The 24,449-nt window shown below is 51.4% G+C and overlaps 2 protein-coding genes across 7 annotated transcripts in view; one reads left to right on the forward strand and one right to left on the reverse strand.

The window, feature by feature from the left end:
• APLP2 (amyloid beta precursor like protein 2) overlaps positions 1–7,228 on the forward strand; it is a 47,650-nt gene extending 40,422 nt beyond the window's left edge. For 2 of the 6 annotated variants that reach the window (XM_055819290.1, XM_055819294.1), the window contains 5 exons: positions 320–355; positions 3,235–3,317; positions 4,143–4,217; positions 4,672–4,827; positions 5,623–7,228. In XM_055819290.1, the coding sequence (XP_055675265.1) occupies positions 320–355; positions 3,235–3,317; positions 4,143–4,217; positions 4,672–4,827; positions 5,623–5,724 (452 nt within the window). In that variant the 3' untranslated portion in view covers positions 5,725–7,228. The remainder of the gene's footprint in view (positions 1–319; positions 356–3,234; positions 3,318–4,142; positions 4,218–4,671; positions 4,828–5,622) is intronic. The other 4 variants (XM_055819292.1, XM_055819295.1, XM_055819291.1 and 1 more) reach the window with 3 other exon arrangements.
• Positions 7,229–21,461: 14,233 nt separating this feature from the next.
• LOC101917988 (transmembrane protein 45B-like) lies at positions 21,462–24,294 on the reverse strand. Its single transcript, XM_005237157.4, has 5 exons — positions 24,096–24,294; positions 23,611–23,823; positions 22,799–22,983; positions 21,995–22,140; positions 21,462–21,706 (listed from the first exon to the last, which is right to left on the reverse strand). Exons 1-5 carry the CDS (start codon positions 24,280–24,282, stop codon positions 21,577–21,579), a joined length of 861 nt encoding a protein of 286 aa, XP_005237214.1. The 5' UTR covers positions 24,283–24,294; the 3' UTR covers positions 21,462–21,576.
• Positions 24,295–24,449: the final 155 nt, after the last annotated feature.

A 24,449-nucleotide genomic window follows, 5' to 3' on the forward strand; every position in this document is an offset into this window, starting at 1 on the left:
TAATTTTCAGTCTTTAACCAAAACGCTCTCATGTGAGATGTTAAGGCTTTGTGCTGTGACCTGCTGAAGGGATGCAGGAATTCTCTTTATTTTTTAAAAAATATATATCTATATTTTTTGGTATCATTGGGTGTTGACAGCTGGTGTGTGTGTGTGTGTATTAATTTTAAAAATGCTTGAACAGAGTCTGAGCTTAAAGAAAGCTGTAGACTAAAAGCTTTTCCCAGGGTCTGAGTCAGAAATCATGCGCAAGCCTTTTTTCCTTTCTCTCTTAATCTCCTTTCTCTGCTATTTTTGTTTTTGTTTTCCCTCCTGCTAGATCCTCAGCCGGATTTGTACCATCCAATGAAAAAAGGTTGGTTCTAAGCTGCTCCCTCACAGTGCTTTTGATCACTCTCCTACCTTCTCAGTGTGTTTGATAGCTTCATTTTAGTTTCACACTCACCTTGATTTTCATTTCCCTGCTCTCATTTAGTTCAGTAACTTCTGATTTTGCTTGTTTAGACCTAGTGTTGAAGAAACGATCTAGTCTGAGCATCTAGTTGATTGTGTGTGTTCCTCCCTGATGGGCTGGCGTGGTGTCTGAGGGTGCACGGAGTAGCTTCGACCTCAAGAAATGGGGGCTGGCAGTCTGTCTGCAGCTGTGTGGTCCTTTGCATCTCTCCACGCGTACTCATGTTTGACGCTTCTCAAAATAAACCTCGCGGTGCTGATGGTGAATAGTCTAGAGGCTCTTCTGCCTGCTGTGGGATCTGTCCTCGCTGCCCTAAACTAGGAACGAGAGCACCGCAGCGGACGGGGGCTGTGTTGCCCAGCTAAATGTCCTCGCAGATTATTACGGAGTGTAGCTAGTCTAGGACAGATAAATTAGGAGATTTTGTGTTTGTGGTCTCCTCAGCATCACCTTTTCACACGTAGCATCACTCCGTACTAGCAAAGCCTGTGTGATTATCCAGTTCTCCTTTAGGTCATTATTAACTGTGCAGTAACTCAGTGCCTGGCTAAAAAGGGACTGCCTGGGCTTTTAGAGCGACATGGAAATACTGGCATTAAATTAACTTCTTTGTTAATGATATGGTCTCAGATAAAAATTGGGCCTGGGTGACCTGCTACTGCAGATCCAGTTCCCAAAGTAGAAATGGAAGGCTAATTCTGAAAGTGAGAGAGCAGACCTGCGGAGCAAGTGCTATGGGTGCGGAGTAAAGCTGGCATTTTAATCTTGTGCCTTTGGTTCCAAACACATCGTGTGGAATCTCAAAGGAGAGCAGAGGATTTTGCTAATAACCATTTAATATGAACACAAATAGTTTTGTAACGTGGTGAAGACCGGATAGATTGAAACGATTCTCATTATTGGTGTTTCTCTGCTAATGCAAGTCACCTTCATCCCTCTTGTGGAAGAGCGTACAGCTAATTCAGCATACTGGCTGCTCTGGAAAGAATTGGGACAGCTTTTAGTTTGATTTTGGTTTGGTTTTAATTGGACAACTACTTTGTTGGCTTACGGGCAATAAATATAAACTGGTTCTCCCCTTTTGGCTAAATGGAAGAGTGGCTGGTGACTTGGAGACAAAGCTTATATCCTGCACTTGCTCCCTCCCTTCCCTTTTCCTTGAACTTCATGAGGGCTGCTAGGAAGTTCAGGAGGATTTTTTGTGTATGTGTGTAGTTTTTTTCCTCTGGGAAGTATATAAACTGAAGCGTGCCTTTGAGCTACGTAGAACTGGGTCTGTTATTTGGTACAGCACTCTGTGATAAGTAGCAAAGCTCAGTGCAGCAGCTGAACTCCCAGCCCTGGAGAGTATGCTACGTTAGCTCCTGAGAATCGAATAAAGCAGCCATAGGCCAAAAGCTGACACAGTAGTTCTCTAAAAACCATTTGTGGCTAGGCTCTCCAGAAAATCCCCATCATTGACTTTCACAATAACATGACCTGCTTCGGCAGCCATGAGAAGTCAGACTGGCAGTCTTGGCCGTGCCTGGAATATGATTACTGTCTCCAAAGAACCGTACAGGAAAAGGGGATGCACTAAAACCCAAGATGCTTCTTTTGGGAGGAGCTGGAGTGAAACGTTAGTTTCCTTGGCATTTTCAGGCAGTAAAAGCTTGTCACTGTAAAAAAACTTGCCTTGGAGCCAGCTATAGCCTCTCCTTGCATCTCATCAAAGAACGTGCTGCCAATTTCAGCAGCCGTTGGCATATAATGTCTTAGGCAACCTGCAAGCTCAGCAGCTTGCGGAGAGGTGTGTGCAGTCACCGGCAAAGTGTTAAGCGCTGTAGTACTATTTCCCCCGCCTTGTGCTCCTCGTTGGAGAGACCCCGCTGTCGGTTTGGGGCTTTGCTGTCCTCCTGCTTTTGCGTTCGGGAGGCATAGGTGTTGTGAAGGGCGTTACGCTGTCCCTGCTGATAATGGAAAGCTGGCGTTCTCCTGACTGGCTCTGTTGTGTTAGGTCTGAGCATCTTGCATCAGACTCTTCTCTTATTGATCTGATCTATTTATAAACGCTTCAAATCAAAACGGTTTATGCAGAGCAGCCGCCTTCTGTGAATTGATATTCTTCTCTTGAGCCTATAGTAGTTTCAGCTTAGAAATGAGTGAGTGATGTGGTACAAAGGCGAGTGTAGTTCTTTGCTCCTCCCTTGCCCTGGGATTTATTGTTTCTGGGCTCGTGCCAGATACGGGACAGCAGCTCATTACAGAGCCACGCTGGGTGACCTTGAAATTCTCATTCCCGAGGCACTTGCTGATGCGCTTGCCGTGATGCTGACCGTGCGGCTGAAAGCGTTCCCCGCGCGCCGGCTCCCGGCAGGGAGGAGACGTGTGCTTCTGTCGTGGGGGTCACGCCGAGGTGCTGGTGACCCGGGGTGACATTTGCAGAAAGGAACTGTGCACTCACAATTTGCATTACACGTTGCCTTGGACCTTCTAACAGCAGCGCTTAACAGTATGGTATTTCTGGATTTACACTTCAGCCCGGTTTTGGTGAGTCTTGTCTGCTCCTCTCATTGCCACCTCATTTCCCCTCATTAACAGACCCCCCCCGCCCCCGATCACTTGTCGCTGTAGCGTAGCTTACGAGCTCCCCTTCTGACACAACAGCATGAAGACAGATTAATAACCAGCGGTCTGTGCGGTTAAACACGCTAGCCGTGGCAGCTCCACAAAGAGTAGTAACCCTTCCTAAACGTTGCTGAGGGCTGGCTGACGGTCCCTGCCTTGCTCTTTTGGTGCAGGTTCTGGCATGACGGAGTTGGATGGGCTGATTGGCGCAGAAGAAAAAGTGATTAACAGCAAGAACAAAGTGGATGAAAATGTGGTGAGCTCTCCACCTTTACGTTGTAAAGCAAAGCCCGCTGTGGACACTAATTAACAGCAGTGGCTTATTTCCGTGTCTCATTCCTGCTTACGGAATGTCGGTGTATTCATTATCCATATGGTGTGGGGGAGTCAGTTTTCTGACTGTTGTAGGCTCTTAATACTGATTAGCATCAGAAGGGTGGGAGGGTGAGGGAAGGAGGGAGAGCTAGATCTTCGGCGGCCTGAGCCGGAGAGCTGTCTGATCTAACAACTGCATTCCCAAGTGGAGACCCCTTTGATACACCTTTATTTTAGCAAGGTAGCTTGCCAGCTGAACACGGCGAGTGCTGGTGTGTTCCATCTGTCTCCCCACCTATTTTTTGTAGCCGGAAGGGCCTTGCCTTCTTCCGAAGGTGACCCAGCAGGTATTAGCTTTGCCTACAGTGTAAATAATTCACTAGGTTGTAGTGGCAGCCGCGTTGCCTCAGTTCCCTGGTGTTTTTTTTTTTAAAAAAAAGTGGACTTCTGAGAGTTTCCTTTCAAAACTGTTTTAAAGCCACAGGTTGGATCTTACATGCCAGAAATGCTGTGTCCAAGGCTAGGGCCTAGGGTGTCACTTGGGTCTTTAGTTCGAGGTAGGCTCAACATCCAAATGGTTGTGGTACTAACTCAGATGGCTTTCAAAGTCAGAGAACATCCCACGCTGTTGAGAGCAGGGGAGAGATGGTGGGTGGTTCTGAGCCTTTGCTAGCATTTGTTAAAGGTCTCCTGTCGTTCTTCGTATTCCTGCTCCCACCTGTTTTGTACGGCTCCTTTCATAAAACGCTTTTGTGACTGTTTTCAGGTAATTGATGAAACCCTTGATGTGAAGGAAATGATTTTCAATGCGGAGCGTGTTGGTGGGCTGGTGGACGAGCCGGTACGTATGTGGCTACTGAGTCTGGTGATCAGCAAAGTCCTAAAGCTGGCATTCGGTTCCTGTCTGTTACTGAATTGGGGGGTTGGTGCCTTGATGCTGCTCTGGGAGGTCCTGGGGAGCACAAAGTGTCAGGGCCTCTCTGCATAAAGATGTAAACAGAAAACACACGTTAGATTCTACCCGCGCTCTTCCGTTGCAGAGGTGTTTTGCAGGATAGGAAAGCGGTGTGGGTCGGTGCCTGTCCAGAATGCCTAAGCAGGGAAAAGAATTTTGTGTTTGTTACCCTTTGGTGAAAGACTTGGAGGTGAAATACTTACGCTAAGTGTAATCAGTCGCGTCTCGATACCACAGATGGCTGAAGACCTTAGTGGTGGCCACCTTTTAGGTTTGCATTTCGCAGCGCATCTCCCGCATCGCTCTTCCTCTACCTGCTCCGTTGTTTTCTTCCCTCCAGGATAATGACAACTCGCTTCGCGATGACTTCAGTTTCAGCAGCAGCGCCCTTATTGGTCTGTTGGTGATTGCTGTTGCCATAGCTACTGTTATAGTCATCAGCTTGGTGATGCTGAGGAAGAGGCAGTATGGGACCATCAGCCATGGAATTGTGGAGGTGAGAAACAACTCCTGCTCCATAACAGAGGATGAAAATAGTCAGCATCGAATCACATGGTGTGTGTAGGGGGCGAAGATGGCAGTAGCTGCCAAGCCATCAGTGGCTCTGCTCCTAGCTAGGTGGGACTTAACTCTGCAGATGCTGCCATCTTCACTGCTTGTTTATTAGTATGCAGGCATCGATCATTGGCGTGACGTGCTGGGACCTGTCACTTCACAGTTGTATTTGCTTATCACCAGGAATTCAGTTAGGCTTCCCTGTCTGGCTCAGGGCAGGATTTAGCAGAGAATGAGCTTTTCAGGCGGTATCCTTAGTGGGGGAGTCAGTCAGTCAATCTTCAGCAGTTTGTCCTGAGTAATATAACAACCGTTAAGGACCGTGCGGTCGGCTGAACGCTGAAGAGCGGTTCCTCCTTCTTCCTTGTGCTCCCAACACGCACATTTCTAATGATGACTCAATGGAGTCCAGAGAAAGCTGCTCTTCCCCTTTGCCCGACCGATGCGGGAAAGCAGAGCGACCTTTGTCATGAGAGAAGGAGGTCCCAAATTTATAACGTTAGTGAACTTTAATTAGAGATTTGTGGAGAACGTCCCCAAAGAGGCAGGGGCGGGCAGGAGTTGTTAGCACCCAGGCAAGGAACTCTGTTAAGCAAACTGGTTTTTGTGGCTTACCTTTTTTCCCCTGTTTACTGCTTGCCACGGTATCTGTCCAGCGTTTGTCTGTTGGCACTTGTTACTGTGAAACAAGGCCAGAGTACCTCCATTGACCAGTAACGGTCTGGTCTTTCTAAAGGTTGACCCGATGCTTACCCCAGAAGAGCGGCATCTGAGCAAGATGCAAAACCATGGCTACGAGAACCCCACTTACAAATACCTGGAGCAGATGCAGATATAGAAGAGATGAAGATACGACAGCCCTGACGGGGAAGAGGCGCAGGGCGGAGGGCCAAAGTGGTCCAGCGGTTTGGATCAACTACTGACCAACAGTTGCTTCGAGAGGACTTCATCTTACATTCAGAACTCCTGGATCATTAAGACTATAATTACTACTGTAGAGTTGCAATTTCCATTCTTTTAAATGGGTGAAGAAATGATAATATAACAATATGATATATAAATCTCCTTAAATGGGAAAAATGGATCTATTGCAGATATTTGACTGAGATGTAGGTTTGTTTTTTTTTAAATAATCTGAAAAATACCAGTTCCGTTGTACTGTTGTCTGATACAAGCTCTATATATATAAAATGGGAAATGTTGATTTTTATTTCTGATAGACCACCTGTATATTGAGGGTCATTTGTACCAGCCCACCTTGTAAAAAGGAGACAGTTGTGGCTCTTCAGTCATTTTGGCTTTTATATATAAAGCAGTATTCTTTTTTTCCTTTTTTTCTTTTTTCTTTTTTTTTTTTTTTTAATTAAGTGAATTTCGCTGGGAGTTGCAAAGAGATTAATTTAGGGATAGGATCTGTGACAGCATAAGCAAGGAAGCAATTGGGAATGGTAACTAACAAAAGTCCTTATAATGAGAAAAAAAAAAAAGAAAGAAAAAAAAAAGAAAAAAAAAAAAAAAAAGAAAAAAACCCATCCTCATATGCCAGTGGTGTGCACCCTGCTGCTTAGCAGTTTGGGCTCTAGGAATCAAGACTCCCTGGAGGCAAGGAGTTAAAAGGCTTCTAGCATCTCTGTTTATAGTTATTCTAGTGGAATGTTAGAACATGGTTTGTGCATACTGGGGTCTGCACATTCCCCTTCCAGATTCAGTTCTGCTCTAGAGTTGGAAATTCCTGGTATTGAATTTAAATCTTCTGTTCTGAACCGGTTTCCTTCAGTACTCACCTGGCATTAACAGCCCCCTCTTGCTACTACTACTTTCTAATTTTCCCCAGCTCTCCTGCCTCACCAACGTGGTAAGTAGTTGAGAGGCAGATTTTTGAGCCTTTGCATCTCTTTTTCGGTGATGTAGGGCCACAGGCACGGCTTTGGGTGGTTGCCCAGAAATGACAAATCACTGCAATAATCAGTACCTCGGTGGCTGGTGAGCGCGGAGCTCGCTTGAACTGGGGAGGGAAGAGAGGGATGAGTTGGGAAAGGGATACTGCCGGCTTTAAGGGAATTTGGATGCATAGGCCCCCCGGAAGAACAAAAGGGGTATTGTTCCACTCACCATCATGTCTTTGTAATGCTTGTATAGTTGGTGTTAATGCTCACGGCTTTTTTAAATCTGGAGGTTCTGGTAACCTGTGGTGTATTTTTTCTATTTTTCCTGTGACTTTATTTTTTTCTTCCCCCTTCCGTGTCTCTTCCCACTATGCACAGATTTACCTGCAAACTCCTTAGTGTGGTCTGTGGGGAATGTACAAAGTTTAAACACATCAATAAACACTTTAACTTCCAGAGCGTTTCTTCTCTTTATTCACGGCCTCGCTTCGTTTCTCACTCCTCCCGCCGTGTCCTTGCCAAACCTGCGGAGACCTTTTTGTCCACCTCTGCTTCGGCCAGAAGGAACGTGCTGGTGGTGAGAACACATAGCCGTGCCCGGAGGCTTTTGTGGTATTCCCAGATCCTGCTGACCTTTGCGGAGAAGAGGAGGCACGATGCTACGCCAGCGCCCGGGACTCCTTAGCTCTGTGCCCTCGCACACTGCAGCCCTTGGAGCGCAGGTCAGTTAGAGCTGTGGCTGCGGTTTGTCCTCTGCTGGTTTGTAGAAGACGCTGCCGATGGTTCTGCGGTGCTGAACGTGCCCAAACTGCTCCCTGGATGAAGGCGGCCGCTGGCACGGCTTCTGGGAGCGAGCGGAGCCAAAGCGCCGAGCTGTTCCTGCCGCTCCTGTCCACCTGCCCTTCCCAGCCGGCTGTAGGAACCGTTCCAGGCAGTGGGGAGGGGGATCTGGGGAGCACTGGTGGCTGCTGGTGGTGTGCTGGGGGGCCTGTGTTGCCTGCAGGCCTTAGAAACAGGGCAGAGGAAGGGGGGCTGTGGGAGATCTTGGAATTTGTAGATAAGAGGGCGTAGAAAAAGATGAGCCTCCAGCAGCGACACAGTTTCCGGCCATCCACAACTGGCAGCATGCAAGGAGCTGAGACGCTTCGAAGACCTGAAGAGCCTGGGGCAGTAATTGGCAAACTTGGGTTGGTGTTTGCTGTATCGCTTCTCTTGTTTTTGCTTTGCGAAGGGAAATGACTGTTCGGTTTAACTCTCTCTTGCAGAACACCTCTAACTGGCAGCCTGTGCAGCCCACAGCTGTCTCTGCTCCCGTATGTCATTCTGTTTCTCTTTTCCTTCTTTGAAGTGTGACCTTGAATGCACATTCCTCCTCGATCACGTCTCGGTGAAATGACCGAAGAGTCATCGCCGTTCGAACGCTGTTGTAGGAGGCCAGGAGACAGAACTGATCTTCCATCGCACTGACCGGAGCGGTTCCCGGTGGGTCTGGATGGAGAGGGGGGGAGGAGGGCGGAGGAACCGCGGGGGCTCGGCGGTTTTGAAGAGGAAATGATGGTGTGTCCCGTTTCTCCTTAAACATGGGCTCCTTGGTTCCGCTGGAACTTCCACGTTCTGGTTAAATTATTCAGACTCTGCAGGAAAGAACAGATGCTGCCCTAGAAAGTGCCGTCTGTTGCCTTGTCATAACTGCTTGGGAAAGAGTTCTGATTTTAAACTGTAAAGTCAATTGAAATGATGGGGAAGCAGATCATCAGTCCAAAGCTGGTTCTTGGACTGCACCCTCAGGTAGGGTGACCTGAAAGAGAAACAAATTAGAGGCTGTGGATTGAATTCCAGAATTGAATTTGGGTATTAGATTTTTTTTCCTTCGATTAAATTCTATTAGTCCTACAAAATAAATACGTCAGGCTGGGATCAAAGTCTATTAGCTACCTGCTTTGGCGCAGACCGCCAAGTGCTCGGGATCGATTCTTTATGATGGATTTTGACTGCAGCTTCTGAAAAGCGATGTTTTAGAAGTAGTCACTTGAAGATCGGTGCTAAGATGTGACCCAGATGTTACTGCTGCTGGCCGCACGGCAAGTAAGGGGCCGCTGTCCCAGCAGGGAGCCCGTCGGGGGGATGTGTCAAAGGTTTTATTGCGATAAGACACTTAAAAATGAGATGATCTGAAGCGTGGTGGAGTAGCTGGTTGGTGAAAGACTCACAGAGAGTGGTGGAGAGCTGCGTTTTGGAGAAAACTATGATTTAACAAACCAAGTAGTCCTCTCTGTTCCTTCTAAGAGGAGCAGCGTAGCTCTCGGTGAAGGAAAAAGGAGGTTTGCAGGGATTTGGTAACCGAGAGCGCTGAGCGGAGGAGGGAGTGCTGGATCCCTCGGTCTCCTCCCTGTAAAGCTGCGTGTTGGTGCCGCTTCTCGGAGGGTGCAGCGGGGGTAACGTGCGTTGAAACCCTTCTGTGCCCACCGCTGGGTGGATGCAATGTGGGTGGATTTCTTTTCCTAGCCTGGCTTGTCTTTCATGTGGAAAGCAACACCCGGAGGCATGTAGAGCGTGGTTTTGATCAAGAGGAGCCCGACTGAGTGCGGTGATGCGGTGCCTTTCCCTGGGCTGCTCCATCGAAAGGTGACGTTAACCTGGGGGAGCGCATCAGACCTCCTCATCCTCAGACGTGGGGGGTTTAGCCCTGAGCGTCGCTGTTCCGGAGAGCAAGCCGCAGATCTCGAGGCTGGGTGTCCTGCGTCCTTCTGTCCGGCTCTAGTGCAGCTCCTGAATCGGGTGTCATTGCAAGGGGGGGGTTCTTTGTGCGGGTCTCCAGAGCGGTTGCAGCTCGGTAGTCTGCATCGGTGCTTTGCTCGTGGCTCCGTTGGGATGACAGAGGCACAGCAAGGGCCAAAGTGTGATGAGCCAGAGAAGGATTGGTTTTATAGGACACAGTAGCAGGTAACTGGCAAGCAGAGTAATAAGAGTAAGGCAGGGCAGGGGAGGGCGAGCACGTGCTGATGTTAAGTACTTGGGGAAGTGGGAAAATCTCTCGGTCAAGCCTTTGAAAACACAGCAAGCTGCTGGAAATGAGCATTGATCTATATGCTGTAAGCAGGACAGCAAATGAAGTTGGTGTAATAATCCCGTCTGTGCTGGCTCTGGGTTGTGCTGCCTCTGTGGGGGGTTCTCGGCCGCTGTCAAAAGCTGTTCGTGCTCTGGGGTCTCGGTGGGACCCCGTGCAAATCACCTGGCTGCAATTCTTAGCCCGGGCTGGAAGCCTCGGGGAGCTGTAAGGCAGTGGGCTTCAAAGCTGGTTCTCCGGTGCAGGAATTGGGGCATCCTCAACCCGTGCCGGGCACCACTCCCCGGATTCGCCCGTGGATCCCAGCAGGCACCAGTAGCTTGGCTGCAGGTGGGGTGGGAGCTGCACTGAGCCAAGGCAGTAATGCATGTAGACTTGATTCTGCAGGAACGAGCACGTTAAAAATGTGAGGCTTTTGCTGTATGTACCGGTGACCCATGGGGAGCCTGTGCTTCGTTGCAGGAGCACTTAACCCCTGGCCTGTAGGCTCTCCGTGCGGGCTGCCGGGACGGTGTAAGGCAGGCTGGTTTATTTCAGGCTGGGACCTGGGGGAAGGGGGTCGTTCTCCCCAAAAGGTTGCTGTGGTGTATGTCGGTGGGAGTGGGTAAAGACCCTGCAATGGCAGAGAGAAGGGGAGGAGGTGATGGGGCATGGGCTGTGAAGCTTAATGTCCTCTTCCAAAAATTGCTGGCTCTAACTGGAACAGCTTGGGAATATTCCCGTTTTCCAGAGGCTTCCTCATCTTCCCTCCGTACAGCTTTGTGGAGCTGTGGGTCCTACAGTCTGGCTGTGTTTCCTGGGGGGAGGTGGGCGACTTAGCCAGTTTTCTGTTTGCCATGCCTTGGGCTTCCCTGGATGGTCCCTTTGATCTCTGGATGTGAGAGCAGAAGGGGCAGGGGGAGCCAGGCTGACCTCTGAATTTTCCTCTGAGCATCCTCTTAAGGCCCTGCGGTCTCCATGGCAACACGAGCTGGTCCAGATCCTTCCTCTGAGCCTGGGCTGGAGGCCGCTCCGGAGCCAGAAACCTCTCCAGGGCTGGCTGCCCGGGGCCGGGAGCCTCTCGCCTGCTTTCATGCCAGAGCACAGGTTCCCCTGGAAGGGACCCTCGGCCCCTCCACCTCCTCACCTGCCCCCTGCAAATGCTGGGGCCGGGGGGGAGCGTGCAGCCCCCTGGACTGCGCCTTTCCTCCGCCCGACTGCATCGCAGTAAGTGAAGCACCCGAGGCTTTGCACGCTTTTGCTTGCTGCTTTGCAGCTTCTGCTGACGCCGGCTGTGTGCGCGTTACTGTTCCTTCCAGGTGTCCGTGCTGGGGAAGCGGCAGAAGGATGTCATTTCCCCCTGTACCACGGAGGCCACCTCCGATGGGAAGCCTGGTGACTTCGGGACTGCAGCGTGCCACCGGTTTTATTGGGAGCAGCGGGGTTTCGTCCGTCCGAGGAAGCAGAAGGTGCTTTTACTGCCAGAAAGGACACTGGTCATCAGGAGGATGAAGGGTACTCAGCGCAGAAGCTGCAGTGACTCTAGCAATCTGCGCGTAGCTATAAAGGTGATGTGAGGTGTCTCCGGTGCCATAGCCTCGGGAAGGTCCCGTTGTGACCGTGCCCCACACTGCTGCGATGCCACCCGTTGCCTTGCAGGTGCGTTGGGCACTGCTGCTGCTTGGTGCTGCCCATGGCAGCGAACCCTGCGGGCTTGCTGGGGCTCTGCCGAGCGCTTTCTGCAGCGGGGGCTGAGTTCTGCATCCTCGGTTTCTGGGGAGGCGATGCCATGAGGGAGGCTGGGTGTCCTGCAGGAAGCGTTGCTCAGCCGACTAGCCGAGGTCCTGCGGGCTGCGTGCCTTTCTCCTGGGAGAAACAAGCAGGAGTTAAATTATCTGGAAATTCTCTCCCTGTAAAACTTACTGCTGTAATGTCTAAGAGGCTGAGGGTGCTGCTCACTCCGGACAGCTTAGGCGAGGGGTAAGGAAGGTGCAGTTGTGACCGAGTCGGATGGAATACCCCTTCTGGGTTGTATTGTAGCATATGTTCTTGCTACGATAAGGCAGCGGTTAAGGTAAGAGGTGCGTCCTCCTGCACGGTCTCTGAGATGAGGGGGTCTGCCTAGCAATGGCAGGCTCGAAATATAGGAAAAACCTGCTCTGTGGGATGGTGCCAGGATGGGTCGTTTGTTTGTTTGTAGAAAGCACAGCTGCTTCAGAGAAAATACCTGCAGGGAGAAAGCAGTGCAAAGACTTTCTGAGTGGAGGGAGGGAGGGACTGGTTCCCTCGCCTGCTCCCCGGGTGGCTGCTTTGTGTTGGTGTTCCCCGAGGAGGAGCGGGGAAGGGGACCCAGCACCCACCTACCGTTCTGGGAGCTGGGCTGGGTGCCCCCAGGACCTGCCTTTGAACAGGGAGCGAAGAGAGGCAGCCCTGCAAGCAACCCAGTCGAAAAGAGCCCTTACACGGTGGGCTTTTTCCGTTGCTGCTGGTGCGTGTTTGGGGAGGGGGCGTTGTTTTGCATGTTTCCCGGGGCCCCCGGTTTCTGCGGCGGAGGCTGGCACAGGAACAGAGCGGAGCCGATTCTCTCGGGGCTGGCACCGCACGATCAAATCCAAGGTGAGGAATAATTGTGTTCTCGGGGCTGGCAGTTTGGCAGGGAATAATCCTGCAGCTGGTGCAGGCTCATGGAGAAACGTAGGTTGGAAGGGACTTCTGGAGGGCATCTCGCCTGACTCCCGCCGCCTCTGGAGTCAGATCAGGTGCTGTGTGGTCGGCCAGAACGCTGCTTTTTCCGCAGCGGCTCTCCTTCCCCCGTCCCTGGGTTCTGGGGCACGAAAACCTGTGTGAATTATTATAGGAGGTTAGTAAAGTCTAAAGGTGAATTCCTACTCCTTCTTTAACAGCGGGCTGCAGGAAAATTGCATCCTTTTTTTCCTCCCCTGGGCAAATGTAGTTACTTCTGTGCAGCAGTTTTCTGGGGATACAGTCCTTGGGGTGCTCAACCCTATTTTTCTGCAGAGGGAAGGGTCCTGGGTGTTGCTTTTTAGTGTCTGTTCTTTTGATGTAATGGAGTAATCTGCTTTACAGCCTTTGAGATTTAGTCTTATCCTGGGAAGATGCAGACAAGACTTTTCAGCAGGCGTGAGGAAGGCAACGCTCCTCACACAGCATCTTTGGAGAGCGAGCGGCTCATTGCCACGTGAGCGCTGGAAGGGAAGGAGCCTGCAGGCAAAGCGATAGTCCAGCTGTTGTCTGCTGGGATGCATCTCTGGTAACTTGTGTTTTTTCTGAGCTGAAATGTGTTCTTGCTGCTTGTTGGTGACCCAAGCTTGGAGCGAGCCCTTGGAGCTCAGTGCAGGTGCTGTCCCAGGGCTCGTGCCCCCACGGTGGCATTTGGACCAAGCCCTTGGGTACCACTGTGCCTCTGCTGGGGCACAGATCCAAGCTCTTTAATGGAGTAAGTCCCTTTTGTACAGCTTACATGTATTTTGTGCCTTCCTCATAATCCTGGGAGGTTGTTTTTCTTACTGCTGTCTCCTTGTTTTGAAGGGTGAATTCCAAGAGCATCCCCGAGGCTGCTGCTGCTGCACCCTGTTTTTTTCAGGATGGCACATCAAGAACTGGAAGCCACAGATGGGAAAAGTCCTTGCATTTTATGTGTCGGGCCTATTTGCAAAATGACAGAGAACATTTGAATTTCCTATGGCCCCACATCGCTTTTGGTGTCCAGTGGTGTGGTTTTTTCCTGTGCTGTCAGTTCCTATTTTTACAAGGGGCTTAGGACATGAGCTACGCCTGGAGATGATCAAGTGTTTTCTATTTCTATAGACTATATGTAGTCAGTAAGGGATGTAGGGCTGGACTGGGCCCATCGAGCACTTTACATTTGAGATGTCAGTCTTCTGGGCTGTTAGGGACCTGTGGCTGAGGGGCCACAGTCATTTGTTTTCCTTGTATAAACTCTAAGGGGGGGACTGCATCTCATCCACTTGGGATTTTTTCATTGTTAGGTGAGGGCTGCTGTGTTTGACTTAGACTGGGAGGAGGTGGGGGTGTCTGCCTCCATCTGCAGGGAGCTCTTTACCTGAACTGTACCCAATAAAAGATAATCACGCCACTGGTATCAGTCATCTTTTATTTTGAAGCATCTCCCCTTACACCTACTACCTGCTGACTCTCATGCCCCAGGGAAAGCATAGAGCACTTAGCCTTTATTTTGTGTTTTATGTTTTATTCTCTCTGTCAACACAAGAACAGCTGTGGAGTTCTCCTGGCTCGCTCTCTGCCCCCGGAGAGCTCACGGAACAGCTTCACCATCACGTTTATACATCCCATGCGGGCTCCAGCGCTGCACTTAAGCCCGGTCCAAAATATAAATTAGTTGATTCATCTCCTGTAGGCTGTAATACATGAGCTCACTAAAGTCTCAAGCCCTCAGCTCAAGTGATAATTAATCAATCAGTTAATTAAGCAGATTGCTCCAGGAACTCAGCCATGATGTATGTTTCCAGACCTTTGTCTTTTTGCCACTTCAGTGTGAAGTTCACCTGTGCTTTGCTACAGCACAACATCTGCAAGCTTGAGCTCTACCCACACACACAAAAACTTAGTAACTGAAGAAAAGCCAAGCAAAACCAGCAGCAGCGCTCTTCCCCTTCTTCATCCGCTCCCCTCGGCAAGGCAGGTGCGCGACTTAGGCCAGCTCCTCTGTTGTGGTGTTGCATCTTCCAAGGGCTTTTGTAACAGAAAGTTTGGATGCAGCATTAATTTAAAGCAGAACTACAGTGCCGTGGCAGCTCAAACTCCCAGCCCTATGTAGAACACTAAATTCAAAATACTGGTCTTAGATCATGCAAAGAAAAAAGACATGATAAAATCAGTGTCATTTTATTCTTAAAATCTCTTATTACAATGTTCTCTGTAGGTGCAGTTAAGCCCCAGACATCCCCTGCAAGCCGTGCTGCAGCTTGCCCCGGTAACTTTTTCTGACAGATTTAGGAAAGGGGGTGGGTTTTCTGCATTGGGTCACAAACTGAGTCTGCCAGCAAGGAGGAAACAGAGCTGCACCATTTCCATCCGATGCCGCTAGCCCTCAGGGAAAAAAAAACCCAAACCCAATGCAACAGACAGATTTTTCCACCCTTGCATCTCTATGACGGTGCTCACCAGGTGATGGAGGGGGTGAAGGGACATGGGGAGCCGTGGTTGCACATCATAGGCTGTGAGGTCAGTAAGCAAGATGTGTCACAAATAAGCTGCAAATCAAAAATGGTAGGGTAGCAAATAGGTTAAAATAAAAGCATCTTTCATCAAAGCGGGTGCTACAGGCGTTTTCTATTCCGGCGTTGCCAGCCTCACTCCTGAGAGACGTGGGGCAGTTCAAGTCACCAGGGGAGGGAAGCTAGGAGGTAAGAGGCACTGCTGCTCTTCGTCACTGCAGCACCAGTTACAGAGCTCAGCTCTTCCAAGTTTTGATTCAGTATTAATGGCTTGAGCTGCATTTACAACATAATCCAGGTATCTCGTGCTCACGCCCCCCAGCACAATGTCACCACACATGGGTATTTCTACCCAGCACACGCAATCGGGCCAGGTGCTGGAGAAGGAAATAACACTGACAATAATGCTGACAATAATACTGAGCATTAGAAAAAAACCTTTGTGTATATTTATCCCCAACATCTTGGCATGTGCAACAAGCCAGAAGTACACCTGAGAGGAGCCGCAGGGATAAGCCTGACTGCTATTGCAGTTGGAGGTTCCAAGGACGACCTCAGGTTTGCTGAGGACAAAAGGTTTACCAGCCTTCAGCAGTTGCACGCAAGATGTTTTCATAGTTCTTTAAAGAAAACAGTAGGGCGGGTAATTACAAACTCATTGCACCGCACTTTGCTATATGGAAACGTTGAGAGCACTTAGCACGGCTCTTGGTGCACGCATCTGTTCCCCGGCTGCCTACTGTGCTTCATTGCCTTGATCTGTAACAGCGTCAGCATCAACGCACCCACCGCTGAGCAGTAGCTGGGGAAAGCTGGCGGGGCTCCGGCTCCGGCTCGCCGACGTTCCTCCTACACCCATCCCTGGGCAGCTGAGCTCTGTCCAGGAGATGCAAAGGCACCGAGGAACATGCCCTTCCCTCAGCAACACCTCGGCCGGGGAGCTTCTTGGGCGAGCAGCAGTGCTGTACGGGTGGTGTACTGGTGGTGTCAGGAGAAGGATGCTCTCATTGAGCTTCAAAATCCCACTGCAATCAGGTAGCCCAGGACCCGTCTTCAGAGCTAGACGCCATGCGTGAACGTCCCCACGTCCTGTAAGGGAAATAAGTATTACCAAGTTAAGTATAAAACACAGATTATAATTGTTTGGCTGATTTTTAGCGTATTTTGAAATACCTCCACTCCACCCAGGGTGTTTAGCTCACCTGGAGCTGCCAACACGCGTCTGTTTTAGAAAGCAGCTGCTCGTTATCTGCAGTAACAAGCGTTAACACCCTGCTTGTGTGCTGAACAGCCATAAATCTACAGCGTTGCTGTATAATACCAAAGGATGCCCTATGAGCACAGCAATTTGTTTTGTGAAACGCATTGGCACACCTGGTTTTTTATTTTATGCCCACCCCCCCACTCCAAAACACAGTCACTCCTATCAATTTTCAAAGCAGAGCTGGAAAAACAAAAACACCTACCAGAAATTCATGTATCCGTCCAAATGTTAGGCAAGAAACGAGTGATGTGAGCAGTATGAGGCAGGTTTGACTCCACAGATGATGGATCAAGGGGAAAGTTGTACCTTATTTCAATAATGCCACCCTAACACAAGCATCACCGAGACTCAAAATGCATGATTTTTGAGCTTCATGTTATGCATTCAGCAAAGCATTCGCTGGTCTGGAGTCCCATAGATTTTAATAGAAATACATTAACAAATAACCCATAGTTTATCATCTTTATCACACTCTGTAACTCCTGCCTGACCCAGGCTAGAGCACGTGCCCAGGTTTAAGGTCAGCATCGCCGCCAGCATCGCAGGGCGACGCATGTAGCTGGATGGGGATGGAGCGCTTAGCCCTTTGCAGAAAAGGGCCCTAGAAGGGAGGCTGCAGCTATCGTGATAGATGGGCCAACACACCTGCAAGCAAGTGCTCAGAAATAACATCCCACAGCCCGAGCCACCAGGCATCCAGCCCTCGTGCCAGCGGCCGCGCCAGCACTGGACCCGCTCACCGAGTTCCACCCACGCCGTCCGTTAGCAAATACAGTGTCGCTGGATGAACGCCCCTGCGGTCTCACCAGGAAAAACTGCCCCAGCCAAAGCTGCAAAACCCCTTTCCCCTCCTTGGCGGCACTTACCGGTGTCCCTCGATACCCTGTGAGAGCCTGCACCCTCTGCGTGCAGCCAAACGCTCCGTTTGGTCATTACCGGAGGGGAGGATTTGCACTTGATCTGAAGAGCTCTAACACGATTAATGCAGGAGGACTTCACAGCCTGACTCGCTGCCTTCCCCAGGACAAATATCAGACTTCCCCCCCCCCCCCCCAGAGGCATCACGTACAGACTCACTAAACCCTAACCCCAACCTGCTTCTTATAAAAATACCTCTTACTCTGCAGGGGATAAAGCCGTGATGCCTCACGCACATCATTCCCAGCGGCCAGCGGGGAGGGCAGGGCAGGCACATGCGTCTGCCTTTGGGTTCTCAACCTCGCTCATCCTCGGGATGCTCTTCCAGTGGCTGCAACGAGAAGCTCGACGTGGGCGCTGCTGCAGGCACAGCTCACCGGGCACCAGCACACCCCGTTTGCGGCTGCAACGCACCTTCCCTGAACCAGCATCCCTCTGCTGTACTGGCTGGCACGGACAAGACGACAGCCAGCGGCCACTCGGCCTTTGGCAGGGGTGAAAACGGCCAGACATTGCTGCACTGCTTGCCATGGATGCCCTGGCCCCACCGGGTTCTGGTTTGCAACCGAAGTGTCCCAAGCTGGGAGAAGGGGGCAGCGAGAGGGTGGCCCCTTCTCTAGTGATGCCGGGCAGAGGCAGGCACGACCCAGCTACAGCGTTACTAAAGCTGCTAAACTGTTAATTACAGCTTGCTGGTATCATATACAGCCTACCTGTGAGGTTTGGATGAGGTTAGAGTTGTGCACGCTTGCAGAGGATGCGTAAGCACATACTGCTTACTGTTATTGAGATCACTTGAGTTAATAGGCAAGAAATGCATTAAAAAAAAAAAAAAAAAGATAAGTTCTGCAAGAGAAAAGTGACCTAGAAAATTCAGTTATCCTCTGAGCGGCAACGGCACTAAGTTTGGAAACGAAGTTTACTAATTAAACTGAAACAGTAGATTTTAGTGGTGCTTAAAGCGCTAATTTCAACTCCTCTTTAAACCGTGAATCTCCAGCAAAGCTCTCAGTAATAACAATAAAAAGCTTTGCGCGCAGCTGCCAGGTACTGAGAGCCTGCAGAGCACTTTGGCTCTTCCAGCAGCACCTTCCCAGATGGTCTCAAGAAGCTTCTCCTCCCTCTAGCTGCAGCAAGGGGAGACCCTAAACCACCCCTCGCCTTCCCAGCCGTTCCACCCAAGGCTTCCAGGGCCCTTCCTCTGGGCGAAAAGCCTGGCCCCGACATCTGCCAGCAGCAAAAGAGTTGATGTGGTGCTCAGGGACATGGGTTAGGGGCGGGCTTGGTGATGCTGGGTTAACGGTTGGACTCAATGATCTTAAAGGTCTTTTCCAACCTAAATGATTCTGAGTTGTGGAAAGGGGGAAACTTTCATCTCCCCCTTTCAGTGGCCTTCTCACAGCCCCTTCCGATGTCTGGAAGCACAAGGGTCCCTATCCCCTCCAAACGCTCCAGCGGGCTCAGGCTCTGGGTGGATCAATCTATTCCCCAAGCCTAACTGTGCAGCAGAGAATATTTGCCACGAAGAAATTTTTCCCTTTGTGTTTCCGTGTGCTAACAGGAAAGAGGAAACTGAGATAAAACACAGGTGAGCGGTACCTTTGCTCCTGGCTTGCGCGGTATCGTTCAGTTAAACATTAACAGCTTGCTGATGTGTGGCTCAGCAGACACATGGCATCGCGGGCTGGCCAAGGTATCTCCAGGAGTAGATCACAGCCCACCAAGAAAGAAGATCAGCGCTGGAGGGGACATCTGCATCGCTGCCGTCTCCCCGGGTACCCACAGCACAGACGGACTGCGGGAGCATCACAAGGCATCCAGAGTTCTTCCAGAAAATAACACTGCATCAGCAGGGGAACAGTAGCCATTGGGTTTGTGTATAATAATGAGATCCCCAGTAATTAAACCCACCCCAGCATCGTAACCTGCCTCGGGGAGGCAGGGATTTCAGTGGAGCGGGATGTCACAGCTCCATACTCCCCCTATTTCAGGGTCCCTCGTGTCCGTAGCGCGCTACCAGCATGGGCAGCAGCAGCTGTGGGTGGGCAGCGCAGGCGTTCCTCACCCCTAACACCTGTGCATCACCCGCTGGGTGAGCGTTATCACCTTCCAGCATCCAGGGGAAAGAGCAGTATGGGCTAAAGGCTTGTTACAGAAGATCCCGATCCCACACAGGTAGCTAGGGACTGCTCGACAAATGCAATTACGGCCACAACAACCTCATTGCTTCTTCCTACTCTATTGACCCAAAGAACGTTGGTCGTATCTCACATATGGGGCACCTCTATCACCCGACTAGATGGCAGGTAATTTTGCGAGCCCGGATTTAAGACACCCTCGTGCGTCAGTGTTAGACTTGGAGCACGATGCTGCCAAGCTTGTTAGAATGCACAGCTGGATGATCATAACTATTTGCTCTTATTTGCATTTATGCAAGGCAAGAAGATACACCCCCACTGAACACCTACATTTTACATAGCCAAAACCTCACTAAGAGAGGGATGCAAGGAAAAGCAGGAAAGAGAAAAGAGTAACATTAGTTGATCAAAGGGGAAAGAGGTTTTTTTTTTTTCCTCCTTTCTTTTCAATCAAAGTGCAGTACATAGGGTTCTAACCTATGCACTGAGCTTCCCGTTGATGGCAGCTAGTCTATAACAAGTTGACCAGATGACCCTGCAATAGTCCCATGAGGATTATTAACAAACAGAGCACATCACCTCCACGCAGCACATTTGAAGCTCTCGCTCTTACACGGGTGAGCCACACCATCTGTAGTTAAAGGCAAGCCTCCCCACCAGAACTTAGGGTACGACCCCCCAAAATAGCCCTCTGTATGTGGGTGCCAAACGTGGGAGCCCCAAATGCCGTGCTCGCCTTGGTTTCTTTGGTCCTCGAGGTCCTTTTCTTGACAGCTGCCAGCAGCGCCAAGCATTGGCCTCCTTCCAGCCCTGCTCCAAGAGGAGAAAATAAAACAAAATAAAAATGTGCAGCGCTTACTCTTCCAGGGACCTCCCGCGGGGCTGGGAATGGCAACTGCTTTGAGCCGGGAAGGGTTTTTCTTTCCTTCCAAAGCTCGCTTGAGTTTTTGGCGTCGCGCAGACCAACAGTGATGCGTTCAGACTAAGCCATCTCCTGTGCGTCTTAGGGGAGCGCAGCAAAGGTATTAAAAGATAACAACCACCACGCTGCTCGTGCTCCCCAGTTCGCCCAGCCCTCAGCGACAGACGTGGCGCAAGCGTTTTAAATGCTGACGATGCACTTTCTGTTCTTTCACTAATCCCGCTTAGCGACGTCTTGTACATTTGATCTTGATGGCAAGAAGCATCTTCTGCTGCAAACCAAACAAAGGACCTAAGGGAAAAGCACCCACCCACGCCCAGACACCGAGTGCAGGGCAGACACCTAGAATGGAATGGAAAGGTTTTCTTTCGATGCGGCCAGCTCCAGGGAGGGAATAAAGCTGTCGGAGAAAAGCCATACTCACGCTGAGATCGCTGTGCGGCCCGGCTCTCAGAGACTTACCAGGAGCATCCATATGCTCGACACGGACCGGCTGGAGCCATCACCTTGCTTTGAGGGTCTCTCTCCAAGCTGACCCCTGCCCAGCAAACACCCATCTTCCAGGCACGCTAATACCCATCACAGCTTGCCTCCCCTACCTACCTCATCCTCTCCGCTCCAGATTCAAAACCAGCAGGAAAGCAGCTACGTGCCAGGGCTCCCAGCAGCTTCCAGCCTCGCCATCCACTGGCCACCCACCCCTTTCTTTGGCACATTTGGCCACATTAATTCACACGCAGTCCCATCCTTCTGGCACTTCACCCACCCCCCAAACCGTTTCGAGGCCAGACATCACCTTAACCGTGCCTTCCATCTCAAGGCATCTTTTTCAAGAGATGCACGGAGGCGGTTCGTTAAAGTACTTTATTGGTGATCACATGTACTCTGTGCGCATTAAGCTTTGTACAAACCCCCCCTCCATCACCACCAGAGCGAGCGGCAGCCACCAGGAGCTTTGAACGCTGGTTTGCCTCCCTTCTGCAGAAGCAGAAGCAAAAAGCATGTAAAAAAAAAAATAGCCAAATTGGCCACACCAGTTGGGCTCCAGCAGTAAACCAGTCCTGCGGCACAGAAAATTAAAAACTCGCTCCCAGACGAGCCTGGTTTGCTCTTGCTGCCACCAAAGGAATGCACGGGAAAGGCTCTGCATCTCCTGCCATGCTCCGCCTTCGGGGTCCTGCCTCCCGCTTCTGATGCTCTGCCATCAAGTGCCACTGTAGTTTATCAAGACTAATTAAAAATGTCATCTCAAGAGCTCTAAGCCAGCGGGGAAGATGTTTCCATGCCCGTCTCTGCCTCACTTGTCATCCGAGCCGCTCTCGGGCAGCAGGGCGCCGCCGGAGCTCTTGTTGCCTTTGCGGATGCACATGCCGCAGTCCAGCTCCACGTCGATGTCCCCGAATTTCAGCTGGCAGGACTCGTTACAGCTGCAGGAGGGACAGTGACACCAGTCAGGTATCTGTGGGCAGCAAGAGCCGTCGGCTCACCCCAGCCCGCTGGGGAAGCCTGCGAAGGACCATCTGCTCTGCAGCAGCATTGGCCCATCCTTTCCAGCCAAGCCACAGACTGGTCCGTGCTTGGATGTGCATCAACACCCACTTTTCTTATCCCAGCACTGGTGGCTGGATTCCCCTGAGCAGTATTAGGTCTGGGTATTGTTCTTGGCCATCCCAGCACTGTGCTGGGACCCCCCTGGACCCCTCTCCCCCACGTACCAGCGAGACGCAGCAGAGTTTGCTGCCAGGACAGCGAGGGCGCCGGCGTAGTGCCAGCAGAAGCACATGGTGAGGAACGTCAGGTTGCTGCGGTCGGTCTGGTCCCAGCCTGGTCCTCCCCACGGAGGGGACAGCACAAACCCAATCTGGTCACAGACGGAAGAGACGTTAGGCATCAGCGTGTGCCAGGCTTTAGTACATCCCTTTTCCTCCTGATCCCCACCAAGCTGTTGCAGCTGACCATGGACTCGAGGCACAATAATCCCAAGTAACACCTGGACCGCTGCCCTCAGCACCCCCAGGCACGCTTGTCCCCCCTGACTGACACAGGGGTGCGCCTCAGGAGGAGAGGGATGCTCTGCATCTGGATGCTCGCAACGCAGCCCGGCATCCCCAGAGAAGGACAACGACCCAAAGGCTGCATTGCCAGCCTGTGCATTTCTCCCTAGACCCAAAACTGGGTGACTGTGTCAGAGGTCTGCAGATATTTTCAGCTATTTGGAACACATAGAGGCAGAAATTAGATTTAATAAAAAGAACAAAACCTCATGATTGTAGTTTCCCACCCTGGTGGGGTCTAATTTCCAATTAGCATGCAGGGTTGCCCCTGCTGCACACATGACACGCGTGTAATCTCCGTGATGGCACTCTGCCTCCTTTCCTCCTCTTATTTACCAAAATATTTCAACCAGCCTGCAAGTCTGACTCCAACAGATGCGCTGTAACAGGCAGAGCAGCCCCCTCCCCGTGCCTCCCTCAGCGTGAAGCCCCCCGCTCAGAGGGGAGCGCTGGATACGCACTGACCTGCCAAAGCCAAGAGCCCTGGAGAAGGAAGGAGCTGGTCCTGAAGGTCTGCAGGATGATGTGGTCTCGGAGGAACACCTCTAGGAGGGCACAGAGGGCTCCAGCAAAGATAGCCATGGCCAGCAGGGAATGGACGTGCTGGTCCAGCGCAGCATCGCTGTAGTCACGGAAACAGAAGAGCAAACCTGCCGAGATTCACACGGCATTAGAAAAGGATGCTTTGGGATTTGTTTTCTGGAGAGGAAAAAAAAAAAATCTGAAAAATCAGACTGTGCTCCAGGTCTTGCTGTGATCTGCCTGGTGGGAAGAGCCAGGCAGCAAACAGGCTCCTGCCATCATCTCCCCCGGCAGTGCCGGGGTCTGCTCTGCCCACAGATCTGTGGGGCTCCCCGTGCCCACAGGACCATAGGGCCATCAGGAGGAGCACGGCGACGGGGACCTTCAGCTCAGAAGGTGGCAGGGACTTTTGTATCAGGGTTCATCCCTCTCTGCATCCAACCGAGGTGGGGGGACACCACCTTTCTGCAATTCCAGAGCCCGCCAGCTGCTTACCACCAGGAGCAGCACACATCCCTGGGTCCTCGTGCACACCCCATGAACTTGGGGGATCCAGCCCTGGCCAGATTCATGTTTGGAGAGAAACGGGGAAGGGGCAACTTTGGCATGCAGCCAGCACCACCACATACCTGCACACCCCACAGCCCTGGCCGCCTGCTCAGAGCCTCGAAAAACCGGGGGCTTTGGAGCTGTTGCACACCCGTGACCCTTGCAGCACCTCCCCCACCCCGTACCCCCCACTGCGGGCGATTCACCTTCGATGAACAGAGCCACGGCCAGCGAGAGCCGATCCAAGCCCAGCGGCAACTTGAGCGGGGAGTGCGAGACAACGTCCACGATGCCGGAGAGGAGGAAGAAGAGGTAGATGGTGGTGTAGTGCCAGTGGGTGAGGTCTGTCCAGCTGTGCGTCGTGGAGCTGTACAGCTGCAGGTGGGGGCCAGCGGGAACAAACTGCTCGGCCAGTATCCCTGGGCAGAGAGCAGAGAAGTCACCTTTTTTTTCTCCTTTTACACAGGGAAAAGAACAAGCTCGCAGAAAACTTTTCTTTGCAATGATGAACACGTAGTGGTATTTGCCCAGAACGGTAGTAAGGTCCCATCACGGAGCATTCCACGAGCACGTCCCCAAGCCCCCCCACACCAGCCGCAGCTGTTTCCCACTACAAACGGCCCCAGTCTCGTGGCAGAGCGTGGCTGCAATGCCAGCAGGTATCAGGGCAGAGATCATCATCACCTCTTACCTGCTAGAGCAAAGAAAGCTTTGACCGCCCCTTCAAAGACTTCCACACGCCGGACCCCATAGCTTGGCTGGCTCTCGGCACTGCCTCTCTGCCTGAGATACTTCAAGGGGTATCGCACAGACCACCAGAGACCAAAAATGAGGAAGAAGGTGCCCCGGAGGGCGCTGCCAAGGAAACTCGTTGGCATCGGGCTTGCTTGCTGGACCTGCAAGGACAAACAGTGCCTGAGGACCGACCCAAAGCAACCCCAAGAGAGATATCGGGCTGCTCACTTGCTCAGCATCCCCAGGGATCTGCATCCCGACAGAGCGGGTGTGTGTGGCTCTGCCATCAGCTGCAAACAGGTCATACCAG

Source organism: Falco peregrinus, chromosome 15 (genome assembly GCF_023634155.1).
Source record: "Falco peregrinus isolate bFalPer1 chromosome 15, bFalPer1.pri, whole genome shotgun sequence".
Taxonomy (NCBI): Eukaryota; Metazoa; Chordata; class Aves; order Falconiformes; family Falconidae; genus Falco; species Falco peregrinus.